At 37.4% G+C, this 13,908-nt stretch overlaps 1 protein-coding gene across 1 annotated transcript; it reads right to left on the reverse strand.

The window, feature by feature from the left end:
- Window positions 1-4,249: 4,249 nt before the first annotated feature.
- LOC117500337 (retinal homeobox protein Rx2-like) lies at window positions 4,250-8,094 on the reverse strand. The gene is made up of 3 exons (XM_034153177.1): window positions 7,812-8,094; window positions 5,301-5,557; window positions 4,250-4,687 (listed from the first exon to the last, which is right to left on the reverse strand). Exons 1-3 carry the CDS (start codon window positions 8,092-8,094, stop codon window positions 4,250-4,252), a joined length of 978 nt encoding a protein of 325 aa, XP_034009068.1.
- Between the last annotated feature and the right edge of the window lie 5,814 nt (window positions 8,095-13,908).

Genomic DNA, 13,908 nt, shown 5'->3' on the forward strand with positions numbered 1-13,908 from the left:
GGTCAGGAAGTATGAATGACTTTTCAAACGTTGCAGATCAATTAAATGTTTATTACAAACTGTTCACAACCACACTGTTGCTTCACTTGGAAAAGTATCATTGTTGGTAAGTCATTGCATTACTATCAAAAACTGATACTTTTTATTTTTTTGATCACGCATAAATTACATTTATATTGTTACATTACATTGCATTTAGCTGACGCTTTTATCCAAAGCGACTTACAATAAGTGCATTCGACCAAGAAGATACAAACTTGAAGAAGACAGAATCATATAAGTACATCAGGTTTCATAGAGCCAAAACATTTCAAGTTCTCTAGGAGAGGGGAGTTCTTAGAGCTGAGGGATAATGGAAAAGTGATATCCCACAACTCTGCAGTGCAGGTAGATGATTCCAGTATTCACTATTGATCCAAAAATGGTCCTTGAAAAGCACATTAAAAAACCTAATGTGTACATCTCTCTAGAAGTCTCAACTAAAACTGAAAAAACAACAACAATGGTCAAAGGCATTGTTAGACTGATTCATTTCCACACTAAGCGAGTGCAATCAATTCATCTCCATGCCTGTATGCACAACATTTGACGCAGCTTGGTGGCTTCAAACTATATGGACACATCTACTGAGGACAGAGCTGGCAAGTTGGACATGTTTCTGATGCCATTCCATCATGTCAATCCCGCTCTGTGATGCAAAGAAAAGTAAGGGTCTCCTATTTGATCTTGCTGCCTTTTTTTTATTAAATAAAAGAGATGGTAATACTGACGCTTATTTTGTATACAGGTTAAGACAAGAGATGAATCCATAAAGCCCAAACACCTACAGTAAGAAAGGAAGCCAACCACCATAAACTCTACAATCAGATCAGCACTGGAATGCAGGTATCTCCCATTGGTGAAAGGTGAAGAGAAAATAACTAGTCATTGCAGAACTTTACAGCAACAAATTCTAATTCATCATGTTACAGTTCTGTTTTAACCCTTACCACTAGACAATAGGAGGTAATTTTCTAAAGCAATGCATTGCTTGCTTGATATTGCTAAGAATCAAATCAAGCCGTGCATTCAGGCTATGTGGGCAAGCATGTAGAACAGAAAATAAAGGGTTGGGTTGGGTACCCCCTTTCAAACACTACAGTTGCCAGATCAAAAGATCAAACTAAGCAAGAATCCGAAAAAAAAATTCACACACTATAAAAATCTCCCAATGTTTTAAATGTGCAACTTTGGATCTAACAGAGATCTTTGTCAGCCATTGTTAAATCACCCCAGGCATCCTGGTAGCTTTTAATACAGTGTGCAGATCTTTTGTCTGATTCTCAATAATGTAAACATGTTTCGGAACATGCTGAACACACAAAGTAAGAGACTGAATGGTAGTCAATGCAATGATTGGCAAAACGAAAAGGTTAACATGTGTGCCGATGCATGTTATGCACAAGACAGACGAGGAAGGAGGAATGAGTGACATGTCCTTTTTTCTAGAGGGAACACTGGGGCGAAGACAAGTAACTGGCGCCAGCCAACAAAATCCCCCCCCTCTAAATGATCCCCAATTATGTCAACGGGGGAAAATGGTGTCCTTTGAAAAGTGTTCTTAATCAAACCCAATTAATTCCGCTCCTTACCCTTATTATTTCCACCGTGGACCCTGTCCCGCTAGTCAGCCTGTTAACTAGAGCCCGGGCCCCAGCAAAGGTCACGCTTGGCCAAACAAAATAACATAATAATGTGCGTAATTAAACACTAGTTCTGAAAGTGTCTCTAGCAAATTCTGGGTGTTGCAACATTAAGTCTTTCTGATAAAGGTGTGGTGAGAAAGGATTGTCACGTAATATAGTGTATTCACTTTTTTCATCTTCATACTTACCACTAATGTATTATGCAAATTCCCTACCTACGCTATTGTGGCTCCATTATTGTTGTAATGCAGAGATGCTAAGAGGCCTTTGGTAAAACCTAGGTTTAATTGTTTTTATTATCATGTATCTGAGTCTCAACTAAGCCTAGAGTATTCCTTATATATATTTAACATGAAATGTATATTTTCAAATCAAATAAACAAATCCTTGCACACCATTGTTCCTTTGAATATGCAGACCCATGAACACTTCATTAAGCCATTTTGTGAGTTGACACAAGCATCTTTATGATTTAAAAAATCTCCCACCCTGATGTTGGCTTTTTCGTTTAGGTTGACTGGGTGCTACATTGTTGAGAAGTGCTGGGATGCAAAATAGTCCTTTTTACAAACTGCCATCCAAAATAAATTAGTGCAGCTGAACACACGCTACCGGAGGGCAATTAGAACTTGAGCCCTTGTGGCCTCTGCAGCCTAGCGGGCGGGGCCTCCTGACACCCCTGGTTGGGCCTGATGAAGTGGAGCTTCATCTGCCTAACGGCCTGGCAAAGCTCCACAGGCTTGGACGAACACAACAGGCCTCCATCAGGCCAGCTCGTTCTGTCACAGCTTACATGGCCTTTTGTACACCAGCGCTCATTAACGGCACTAAGTCATGTTGGTGGCTCGTTAATGCATGCGTAGAAAGAAATACAAGATCCACCATCAACGTTATTCTACAGTGGTGCTACAGTAACTTTATTCTGTATTTTGCACATGTTAAATGAAAAACACATTCTTTAAACTCAAAAGTACTAGAAAATATTTAACTGATGACTTTTTTTTTAAACATAATAAACATCCTCACACATTTATTAATGTGTTTTCTAGTAATAAGAAATGTTGTCTTTGGCCTTTTAGTCCACTGTTGTCAACAGGGATTGTAACAATATAAAAAACAAAACCTATAAAACTGACAGTGTGGGTGCTGCCATTTCTAAAGGCCATGATAGACACATTATGTTTTAGAGTGATTTAAAGGAGGACTTTTCCTTACACTTCATTGGGGTGTACACATCTTTTCATTTCACATTAGATAAAACTTGATACCACCTTATTTTTCCAAATAGTGAACAGCATTGGTAAAATGCATTGCAAGTTGTTCTTCCATTGATTCCATTTAATTGCATGTTTTTATTGCCTTTCCAAAGCCAGAGAGGAAATTATTTACTATAAAGCACCTTTTTGCTTTATTTTAATGCACACGCACCAAATGCCAACATACTGTACTGTGTAAAACACACAAGCAATATTATCATTGCCATACGTCTCTGATAAAGGTTAATGTAACGTAATTTCCTTCTTGTTGCGGTCCAACAGTTACATAAAACAGTGCTACATCCAATGGTAAGAGAGGCTGCCAGCACCTATTAACTCTCTCACTCATAATCCACCTGTCTTTAGGGAATATTTTGTCAACAATGCAATGAAAAGCATCCTTTACAAATAAGATGAAGATTAAGACAGGGCATAACAAAAAACAACATCAATATGTTGTGCCGTATCGGTAAATAAAAAATATATACATTGTCAAGTTTGAGGGGAGGGGCAAAGATAATCAGGTCTTGAAAAAGGTTTTTTCAGGGGCAACTGAGGGCATTTTGTCTATGGCTGAGAATCCGGGGTTAATCGCTTTAAAAGCAGTAATTAGGTGTTAAGAGGTATGCTTGTCTGTCTAAATTAGCTTCTGAGCCAGATTACGCTCTGTGACTTCCGATAACCTACCCCATCAGGGCTCAATGCTCTTCAAAAGGCCAGTTTAATGATTTAAATCAAACACACGCATATCGCTTAATAGAATTAAGTGGGAGAATTGATTTGAATAAAATTGTCTGCCAACTTTCAAATGACCTGAAAATATAGTAGAATATGCTGGACAGCCTATAGACGTTTTTTTAAATAGTTTGAATATCATGGAGAAAACCCAACCGAAAGACATACACAGAGAAACCCCTCTTTGAACCATCCACCTGTATACTAAAAGTGTCTAGTTCTAGGATCTAGATACCAGAAAATGCCCAAAGCACAGAGCTCAGTTAGCTCCACAAAGATATTCTCTCAGGAGAGCAGGAAAATGTTCAAACCAAAGTGTAAAAACATTCATATTGAGGATTTTCTCTAAATAAGAGTCACTTCCAAAAACGTTCGAGCTAAATCAAAAAAGGGCCCTCAGAGAATCAATCATGATTTCTTTTTTTTAGAATTGCTTATTAGCATCAGTGAAATTATGTCTGACTCCTTTGGTGCCATGTATCGTCGTCATAGATACAGGAAATGATCAGTGAAAAATAAGTTTGTAAACATTCACGGGAAACAGCTCAAAAATCCTTCCAAAGGGCCTCATGATCACATGTGCTGCCAGGTTTTATCCATTGACTGAAGGTGCTCTTTGGCCTTCATCCTGAGTGCTGCGATGCTGGAACTCCTGTCGTCCTCCATCGGGTATTTATCGTTGAAGCTGGGCGGGCACTGGTAGGGGGGAGGGCCCATTGGCTGCATACCTTGGACCATACCAGGTGGGGTGTTGAGGAAGCTGTGGCTTGAATAGGCCTGCTGCAGGCCCTGCGGTGAACCCATGAACCCTGGGATGGTATGCATGGGTGTGGCACTGGACATGGGTGAGGTCAGCCAGGGATCTAGGGGCATCGGGTTGGACATTGGCCCCACACTGGGAGGCATCGGAGGACGATTGAAGGATAGCATGGGTGAGTCGTGAAGCTTCATGGTGCTAGTATCCATCTTTTCTTGTCGTCTCCACTTGGCTCTCCGGTTTTGGAACCACACCTAGACCATGGAAATTGAATAGATTCTATGAGAACAGGCTTCAATAGCATTAAACTTCAGAAAAATACTAAATATTTCACATACTGGGCTATGTACCTCCTAAAGGTGGTATAGTATTGCAGAAACTTTGAAATTAACTTTAGCAACAAACAGTAGATTTGATCATATTTTAATACTAGTTGAACATTACATTTTTACATTTGTATGTGTTTTTTTTAATATATTTTTCTAGTTATTGTGCTTTTTATCATGTTTTTAATTATTGTTTTATTATTGTACTCCCATTGTGTTATTTAATATTTATTGCCTGTACAGCACTTTGGTCAACTGAAGGTTGTTTTAAATGTGCTATATAAATAAATAAATAAAGATTGAGATTGAGATATTTAGATAACCTTAGCAAAACCTAATTTGAGGATAGGGTAATGGCTCATAGAAGTGTTCTAGATAAATCTCCATCATTCCTAAAATGGACAACTATTTTTCTACTCTTTTTGTGTAAAAGGAAATATCCAAACAAATGATACAAGAATTACATTATAAATTATCTGCTCAGCAAAGCACAGGCCATGTACCAAGACCACAGGAAACTATTTGGATATCACTTAGTTACCTGAACTCGAACCTCTGGCAAGTTAACCTTCATTGCCAACTCCTCCCGACTATAGACGTCTGGGTAGTGGGACTTCTCGAATGCTCGCTCCAGCTCATGAAGCTGATAGGTGGTGAAGGTAGTACGGTTTCTTCTGTGTTTCTTTTTAGTGCGCTCATCCTCTGTAATGGCCTCTGGAGACCCTTCAGCAACATCCTCTTCCTTCTGCAGACTGCTCATTTCTTCATCACATTTGTCAGCGGAGAAAAGGTCTGATTCTAAAATTAAGGACAAAATACGAATAGTAAGATTTGTAGCCAGTTCATCATTTTAGGGACAAGTCAGTAGTAATAACATATCGGTAAATATTTAACAGTTTACACCTCAAAACTCAGATTACAAATTTAAAAAAGTTGTTTTTTTATAAACATCCAAAGGCAGAAACATAGTTAGCAATGCAATATCTGAATGAGCATGGATCATTTTACACGCCCTTTCCAAAAAAGGTTTTTCATCCATCCCGGAGACTACTCCTTCGTTTATTTGATATCAAATAAATAATGAATTCGTAATACTTGTCTTTTCTTGTTTGAAGACAAAAATATGTCCCAAGAATAAAAAAACTCATTATCAACCTTCGAATATCACATTGTAACATGCAGCCTGTTTAAAAAGTGAAATCTTAACTCTTCTCATGATAAAACAGCTTAATGGACACCAGGGGTTTGGCAAGTCGAAATAATATCACATCTTTCACTGAATTCTTCCCTCTCAGTAATCCCATAGTAACAGATGCTACCAGTTAAACCTGCAAATCCCCGCCTCCTCTAATCTAACAAGGGATTTAAACTGTCAAAGTCCAGATTCCGTCTTTTAAAAAAATTGATTTGAAGCAAGTAAACTATGTGTGTGATGCACCCGGTTAATCATACCAAATTGTAAGAGAATATTGTCAACAGATTGTTAGTTAGAAAAAATGTAGTCTGTTCAAAAAGAGCTTTGTGTTCAAGGCACTTGAATTTCTTAAAAGCATTGTATTAAATGGTGCAACATGACATGGGTATGACTGGGATTTTTGCCTTTAATAGCCACAATAAGTTAATGCCATAATGGGAGATGCAAATCTTGCAGATAAATAAGTATAAAAAATGTGTCCCTACAGAGAATGGAGGCTCCTGATTATACAGACATCTTTGTAGATCATTTGCGTATCAACATTCCAGTCTTCAGGTCATCTTTCATCAAACCATAACCAGAATCATGTCATGTCCTACTCCCTAAATATCACTACCTACCCTAAGGCAGACAATACAGGGTTCCCCTAAGCAGGCACCACCCTTGTCCCTCTATCCTTTAAAGCCTTTAACACCATCTAAGAGGAAACATGTAGATATTAGGTATTGGCCTCTCTTGTCTAATAGAGACGGGCATGTTCATTTAATGAATACATTTATTTACTGATTTTTCAGCGAGTGTGATGTCCAAGGCAAAGTTACCACTGGGACTATGAGACCTACTGTATATAGCTTATCAGAAGTGAACAAAACAACCAAAGACACAGAAATCGCTTCTTGTAATGTACTCTTCTATCCATTCCTTTGTGCTCCTGGTCAGAATTAATCTGGTGTAGCTCACCCACTGGATTTTATCTGTTGTGGCTACTGTACTGTTCACATCAGTTGCAGCTATAGTATTTTTTCATGTCATTTTTCCATTCAAAATGTTGGCTTTTGAGAAATAAACGTTGCCTAAGAAGCTTATTTCAGACAGTGAATTACTGCTTCTAGGTTATTACAAATCTGCTGTTTTCAGATGTACACAGGGTGCACATTACCTTTTTAATGTTAACAAAGTAACAGATGGCCACATTTACTCATGGCAACTGAGAGAAAATATGTGTTGCTATTGGAAGTGTTATACAGAACCTTTCAGGTGTTGTTGTTTTTTTTAAACTTTTTCCAGGGTTTGCCAAGTGGTCTTTTTATTGATTTTTAAAGTATATATCTGCTTCATCATGTCAGTAAATTATTACATGGGATATAGAAATATTGTATTTGATAGCTTTAAGCTTACAGCCGGTGAATAGGTTCAAAGCATTTGAATGGATCATATCGATCACATGGTTTCATTTGTTTTAAGATACAGGTGTTGTTTCATCAAAAGTTAATAAAAAACGTATGTATGTACAAAAAAAACATAATTTATAACGTTCCAGTTTAGCTGATTAGCAATAGGTAGTGATGTCTGGCATCAGGTTTATATCACTGGCTTCTTCACCTCGAACTGTATTTTGGTTGTATTTCCAACAAGGCCGATCCAGATGTCCATACTGAACAAACGCCTGTAGTGGGGGAATGTACCATGTGGGGGTATTGCGTTTGAAACTTGACATGCGAGACACAAACAACACGCTTTTTGATAATACAGCCCTATTTCCAATTTGTATACAGTTGAGCAGAAAATCCCCAAAGTGATCTAAAGAAATATTTGAGAGCGTTCGTGCCTGATCGCTTCTTTCCTCAAAAGACTCACCATGGTAGGAAGAGTTTTGGGAGCTGTCACCCAATTCTGAAAGGTGCCTATAGGGGTCCGACGGGATCTGCTTCTGAGGATGCTGTGGGTTTTCTCCATTGGCTTTTTGGCCGTCATCATCACCTACAGAATGGAGTAAAGGGTCCTGGTCTTTAGTGAATCCCAGTATGACATCAATACTGTGGACCCTGCCACCATTGCTTGATCCAGCACCTTTGGCCATGTCATAGTTGTCCAGGCAACTATCGTCCACAATTCCGAGCGTATCCATTGACAAATGCATCCGAGCCTTTTGAGACACTATGTTGCTTTCCAAGTTAGAAAAAGCAGAGCAGTTGTACAGAGTTGTTGTTCTGTGATGGAGCAGACTTGTGCGAAGCGTGAGGGCCGTATCCTTCGGTGAGGCTGATTGTATTGTTTACACAAAAGCATAACAAACTCACATCTTTGTCTGTAAAGGAATGAGAGAAAAGAAACAAGATGTAACAAAAACACTTAAGCTTAGTATCTTTTCCTAATCCAAAAGCTTCGCCAAGTTATACTCTTAGTATAAAATACATAATAAGGATCGAACATAGTCACTATACATGCAGGCTATGTTTTGTTGCAAAAACATTGGAAAAATATAGGAAGCAACCAAAATTGATTTAACAATAATTCATAATAAATAAATAATAAGTGAGTCTAAGGAAAATGTTAAGTGAATTGTGTCTAGAAGAAGTTATCGAATGCTATCAAGTTTAAATCACAACTGCATAACTTTTACATTTTAAAACCGCAGCATTTGAAACGTTTTGTAAAAATGTATGCAGTTAGAAATACCAATAAACTTGTGTTAATGCACAAAAAAGCAACCTGCTCTTCGACAATATTTACACCTCTTCATTATGAATGTGCATTATTGACAGAATGCACAGTAATGAAGTATAAAAGTTATCTTACCTTCTTTCAGAATCCTACCATCGACTACGCTACTGACATGGTGTCTCTGTAGTCCATGAGTAGACAAATGACACTAATAATATCTACTGTAGGCGCTTGGCAGTTAAGTCCTTGAAATCCCCTGCACACAAGTGAGCAAAGGACCTACCGTTGGAGCCCTGTGCAACAAGCACATGTAATGTCTTTCTCTCCTGACAAAACTCCCCTTAACCACACAAGACACCAAAGCCTGCGGGGGAATGGTAGTAAAACCAAAGGGTTTAAGAGGTTTATTAATTGGAATCCTTCCCCTTTAAGAATGACTGACAGTTGTTTTCTGGTCAAGTAATTGCTCCAAATGTGTCCTGCTTTCAGACCACAGAGGGAGGCCATTGCTAATGAAGCCTCGACAAAACTTTCTTTCAAAAAATCTATTGTCTGAAAGATAATGGCTCGTACTGAGAGTTTTCCCTAATCCCTTCATTATAGACAATGTAAGGGAGAAAAGACACAGAGATGGACTTTTAACTTGAATGGCTACAAACTGTAAAGACTTGTATTAATAAAATAGTTGCATTCAAGTAGGCACTTAACTCTTTGCTTTTGGAATAGCTGGCATTATTTATAAAATAAAATAAAGCAAAAAAGTGAATTGTGTGTTAATACACAACTAATACATTGAACTATATTATAGTAATTATAGTCTGATGATAAAAATGTGTTGTCTGTGTTAGGGGGACTTACAAGTAACAAAATACAGTCCTCTAACCCAATTTAAACTAATTAATTTAAACACAGTTTGAACCCAGTCTTTATTATCCTTTTAACATTTTTATTTGTGACATCCAACCAAATTGTTTTTGTTTGTCAAAAAAATACTTAACAAATACCATGGCCTGTGTTGCCAAATAGTATTTTTCCTCAGCCTCTGATCGTTCAAAGTAGAATTGGGTTGGGGGCATCGGGGGCATTTTATCCTGCAGCCTGTAAGTTTCTCCTCTGCCATCTGGCACAACCAAAGCTGTGGCAGCCTCAGTAGGTGTTGCAGAGATCAATCCTATCCTTAATGAGTCTTAAGACTTCACTAGAGATTTCCTCTGACCTCACTCTTCCTATCTGAAGATATATTTAGGAGTTCTTTGCACGTAAGACAATAGAAATACAACTTCGAAAAGTTGCTTTTTTTTGCATATTTTGACCAAATTGACAGAAAATAAAAAGTCTAATCTACCAATACTTGTCTCATGTTCATATTCGCATAACTTTATTATGGTACCAGCAGTCAGTGAAATTCTAAAGATTAATGAGAGGTTTTGCATTACCTTTTGACACTTTTTATAGACCCAAGCCTCAATCCATTGATGCACCTTCAGCTTGGAGTCACAGAGATGCACAGAAATGCAGCTCTTGTGTTAATGATTGGCACATGCCTAAGCAGCTGAGGACATTACAATGCTAACAAGTTTAAAGCCATCTGGCAACATCGGGCTGCATTGCCAATGATTCCTGTGATCAGAATGGCTGTAAGTTAAGTGGCTTTGGCTAAACATCTTTTCTTGGTTGTCAAGTTTGTTTTGCCAGAAAGCAGAGGCTGCAAAGCCACTACATTTTGCCGGTGAGGGCCAGGCTTTACCACTCAATAAATGAAATAAGGAAATCCTCCTTCTGGCAGGGATTGTATTGTGTATGTAAAGTTGATTAGTAATTCATCTTTACTTATCCAGTTTTCAATATTTATAAATATTTTGCATTTTCTGAATGTTCTTCTAGCTAGGCAAACATTGAAAGCAGCATTAATTGCCTTTGTAAGCTGATACCTTAAAACAGTCAATGTGATTTATTTATTGATTGGCCAAATGAGAAGATTTGATTGTGAGTGATTCAGTTCATTCAGTAAAGAACGGTATGCAGCAAATACATTTCTTTCCTGTATAACATTCATTTTGTTGACCGACATTGAATTTTAAGTGTTATCGGTAGCTAATAATTAATACAAACTACTTATCTGTTATCTTTTTGGCTTTTTGGTCTTAAGAGCTGCACCGAGGCAAATTCAACTGTGTTAACATTGAAATAAAATAGTAATCTTTTTTATTACAGTTAGTGTACTGTCTAACCAGTGTTAGAGTTACTTTTTCATGCAATGAAAGATACCTGAACTACAAAGTAAAACGTTTGCAGACTTCATAAGCAAATTGTATATCCCTTTTTTAACTGAAATCCTGCGTTCTAAACTAGACTTGGTCAGTTTGAGAGATCTGTGAGTTTAGATGTGGGCAGGTCGGGCCTGATAAAAACATATTCGCAGATCCGTTGTGGGGGATTTAGAAACGAGGGAGAGGCATTTCTGGGAATTTTGAGAAATCTGTCACTTGTGAGTAACCCAACTTCCAACTTAATTGCACGAAGATGCAATTTTTAAAAAGCTATAGTTACTTGTTGATGTCCTTTTCTGTTTGGCCGACCGCATTATTGGCTAATATTAACTAGAGATTTCAGTTAAGACTTGCATGATGCTCCTAATACCGCTAGTCGTGTGCAAAGGAAATTGATAATGATTTTATCACATTAATATATTAAAGCTGTCCCTCTTTGCTTGTTTCTCCATTAGCCTAATTGAGTACAAATTGGTTAAGAGGGTGCAACATAGCTAGCAAGCTCTTTAATTTTATCAGATGACAATGTAAGCCCAAGAGATCCTATTAGGAGGAAAGCGGCTAATGTTTCAAGGCGCTGTGTCAGCTTACAGGGGAAAGGGGGATGGTGAGCAGCAGGGGAAGACAGGGGAATGATGAAAAGGGAGGGTAAAAGACTGAGAGATGTGTCATATGACTAACATGACCGGAAATGTGAAGAACAGCTCAAACTGTTGTATCTTGAACAGTCGTGGACGTACTGATGTCATGACAATTTTGTGTGAGCTAGTTAAGAAAAGGATATTTGTGTAATTTTAAAGGACTTTAAACATTCATCCAGTGCCAAAATGAAATTCTATAAAGAATGACAGGATACCGCAGGAGTCAGAAATAGGGACTTTATTATTATCAACCAGAACAAGGCATGAATTGGGACTGTACTTTAGTTAAAGTTATCCCCTTTGGGAGGAACAGTACGGTCCTTGATTTGCTTATTTACTTTAAAGCCTGCTTATTTACTGTTTTAACTGATACAGATGAGGTCGTTAGGTGAGGGAAAAATAAATATTTTGAGCATTCAGTTACTTTATCTTTTAATCTTTTGGCCTGTCATTAGAGGAGTTAACCCTGCCTCCACTCATCCAGATTAGGACCTTTCTTGACCAGGTTAATGCTTCCCTGCTAGGTCAATGTCAGCTCCAGCCATCTGAACAGTTGCAGTGTCTTGAGCATTCGCAGAAGACTTAAAATAGGAATACATTCAGACATTACACATATTTGTGAAACCAAAATGTTGTGGACTGTATTAAATTAATAAATGAAGTAGAAAAGTGTATCTTTGAAACAAATATGTGAGGAACGTTTTGTGACAGAATCATGTTTAGAAAGATAGTGATGACTGAATGTCACCATTAGCCTCCACCAAGTGGCTGCTTCCTAACAATGAAATACATTAATACATTTTACTGTAAAAAAAAACAGGGTCAATAAGTAAATTAAATGCAAGCATCAGAAAAAATGTAATTAAATCAATTAAATAACTTACTAGATTAAAAGATAAACAATAATAACAGATACAATTAATGGATACAAAAACAACATTTTCACAAATACACAAAAAATAAATACATTCAAAACATTTAGAAATACTAAAAGAACAATAAATAATACCGGATAAATTAAAATGGAATATTACTCTTCAGTTAAATAGTTGTTTTTATATTTACAATCCCTTTTATTGTACATTTGAATGTGTTGCAAACGTTGTCCAGTGTTCAAGATGCCTAAGCCCAAAGTGTCCTAGCATAAGGACAGTGTATTAAAAGGTTAAAGGGTAGACAAAGAAACAGGTGGCTTTGAGCAAAGCTTTCTTTAAAGAGTGGTGTCTTATCAGCAGCAGAATTACCACGTTAGAGTAATGTTGTTAGCAGGGAAAACATTTCACAGCAGGGAATCCTAATCAGAGTCCATTAGATGAACATTATGTTAGTAGCCCAATCAAAGACTTACATTGTACTTTTGGTATTTTTGTCCCTTATTTTGACCTTGGGTGGATCGGTGAGAATTGAGTTCCTCCCAGTTTACAAAACTGGTGCTGATTAAACTTTTTCATTGTACTTGTACTTTATCCTAACTGTTTATTAACAAATGGAAACTGATATTTATATTAAAATCTTGGAGAGTTGATGCAGACACAAAGGGAGTTTTAGATCTTTAAAAGCTTAGCTTGTTCAATTATAGGCCATAACCAACATTACTCCATAGTTGTATTGGGTATATATGACATAGGTTAATATAATGTTTCAACAAATTCAAATTTTGACAGCATATCTGTGACTTTTGCCTTTGAACCACTCCTGTTACATTTACGGTCAGTGTTTCCTATGTTGATGTAAAGTGTAATTACTTTGGTTAATGTCCTGTTAGCATCGTTAGGTTTGAGTTAATCATTTTTGTTTAGGTTAGGATAAATCCTTTGCCCTGGTTAGCGTTAGGGGAAGGGTTGACTTAATTCATGAAGGATAAGATACAGGTCACATCTGAGTCAGACCTTTTATAATAAGCCAGTCAAAGAAAATACATGGTAATTTGTTTATTTTTAATTGGTTAAAGAAAACGGTTGGGTTTACCTTACTAAACCAAAGCAGAAAAGATGCTTTGTTCACTTCCTCAATCCAGATTGAACTCCTGGCCTGGATAAACTAAACTAACGTCATTTGGGTTATAAGCTCATTTCTGTAAATTGATCTGCAGTAATCTCTTTCATCAGTACAACAGTATAGGGCAAGTTCAAACCAAGTTCAAATACTAGGTTTGAACTTGTCTATGTAAGGGTGGTCTGCTTATGCCCTGAACCTCTTTTGATAAGATTATCTTTACCAAGAGCCACAGCTTGGCACACGACCATGGTTATTTGATGGTTTGGCAAAGGCGTCATTTCTGCACGTCATTGCCTTAGCCGTGGCATCTTAACACGAAGGTGATCTTTAGCTTAAATGATACTGTGACAAAGTTGCTAGATACTGTCTTTGTCATAGATT

This window comes from Trematomus bernacchii, unplaced genomic scaffold, assembly GCF_902827165.1.
Source record: "Trematomus bernacchii unplaced genomic scaffold, fTreBer1.1, whole genome shotgun sequence".
Classification (NCBI taxonomy): Eukaryota; Metazoa; Chordata; class Actinopteri; order Perciformes; family Nototheniidae; genus Trematomus; species Trematomus bernacchii.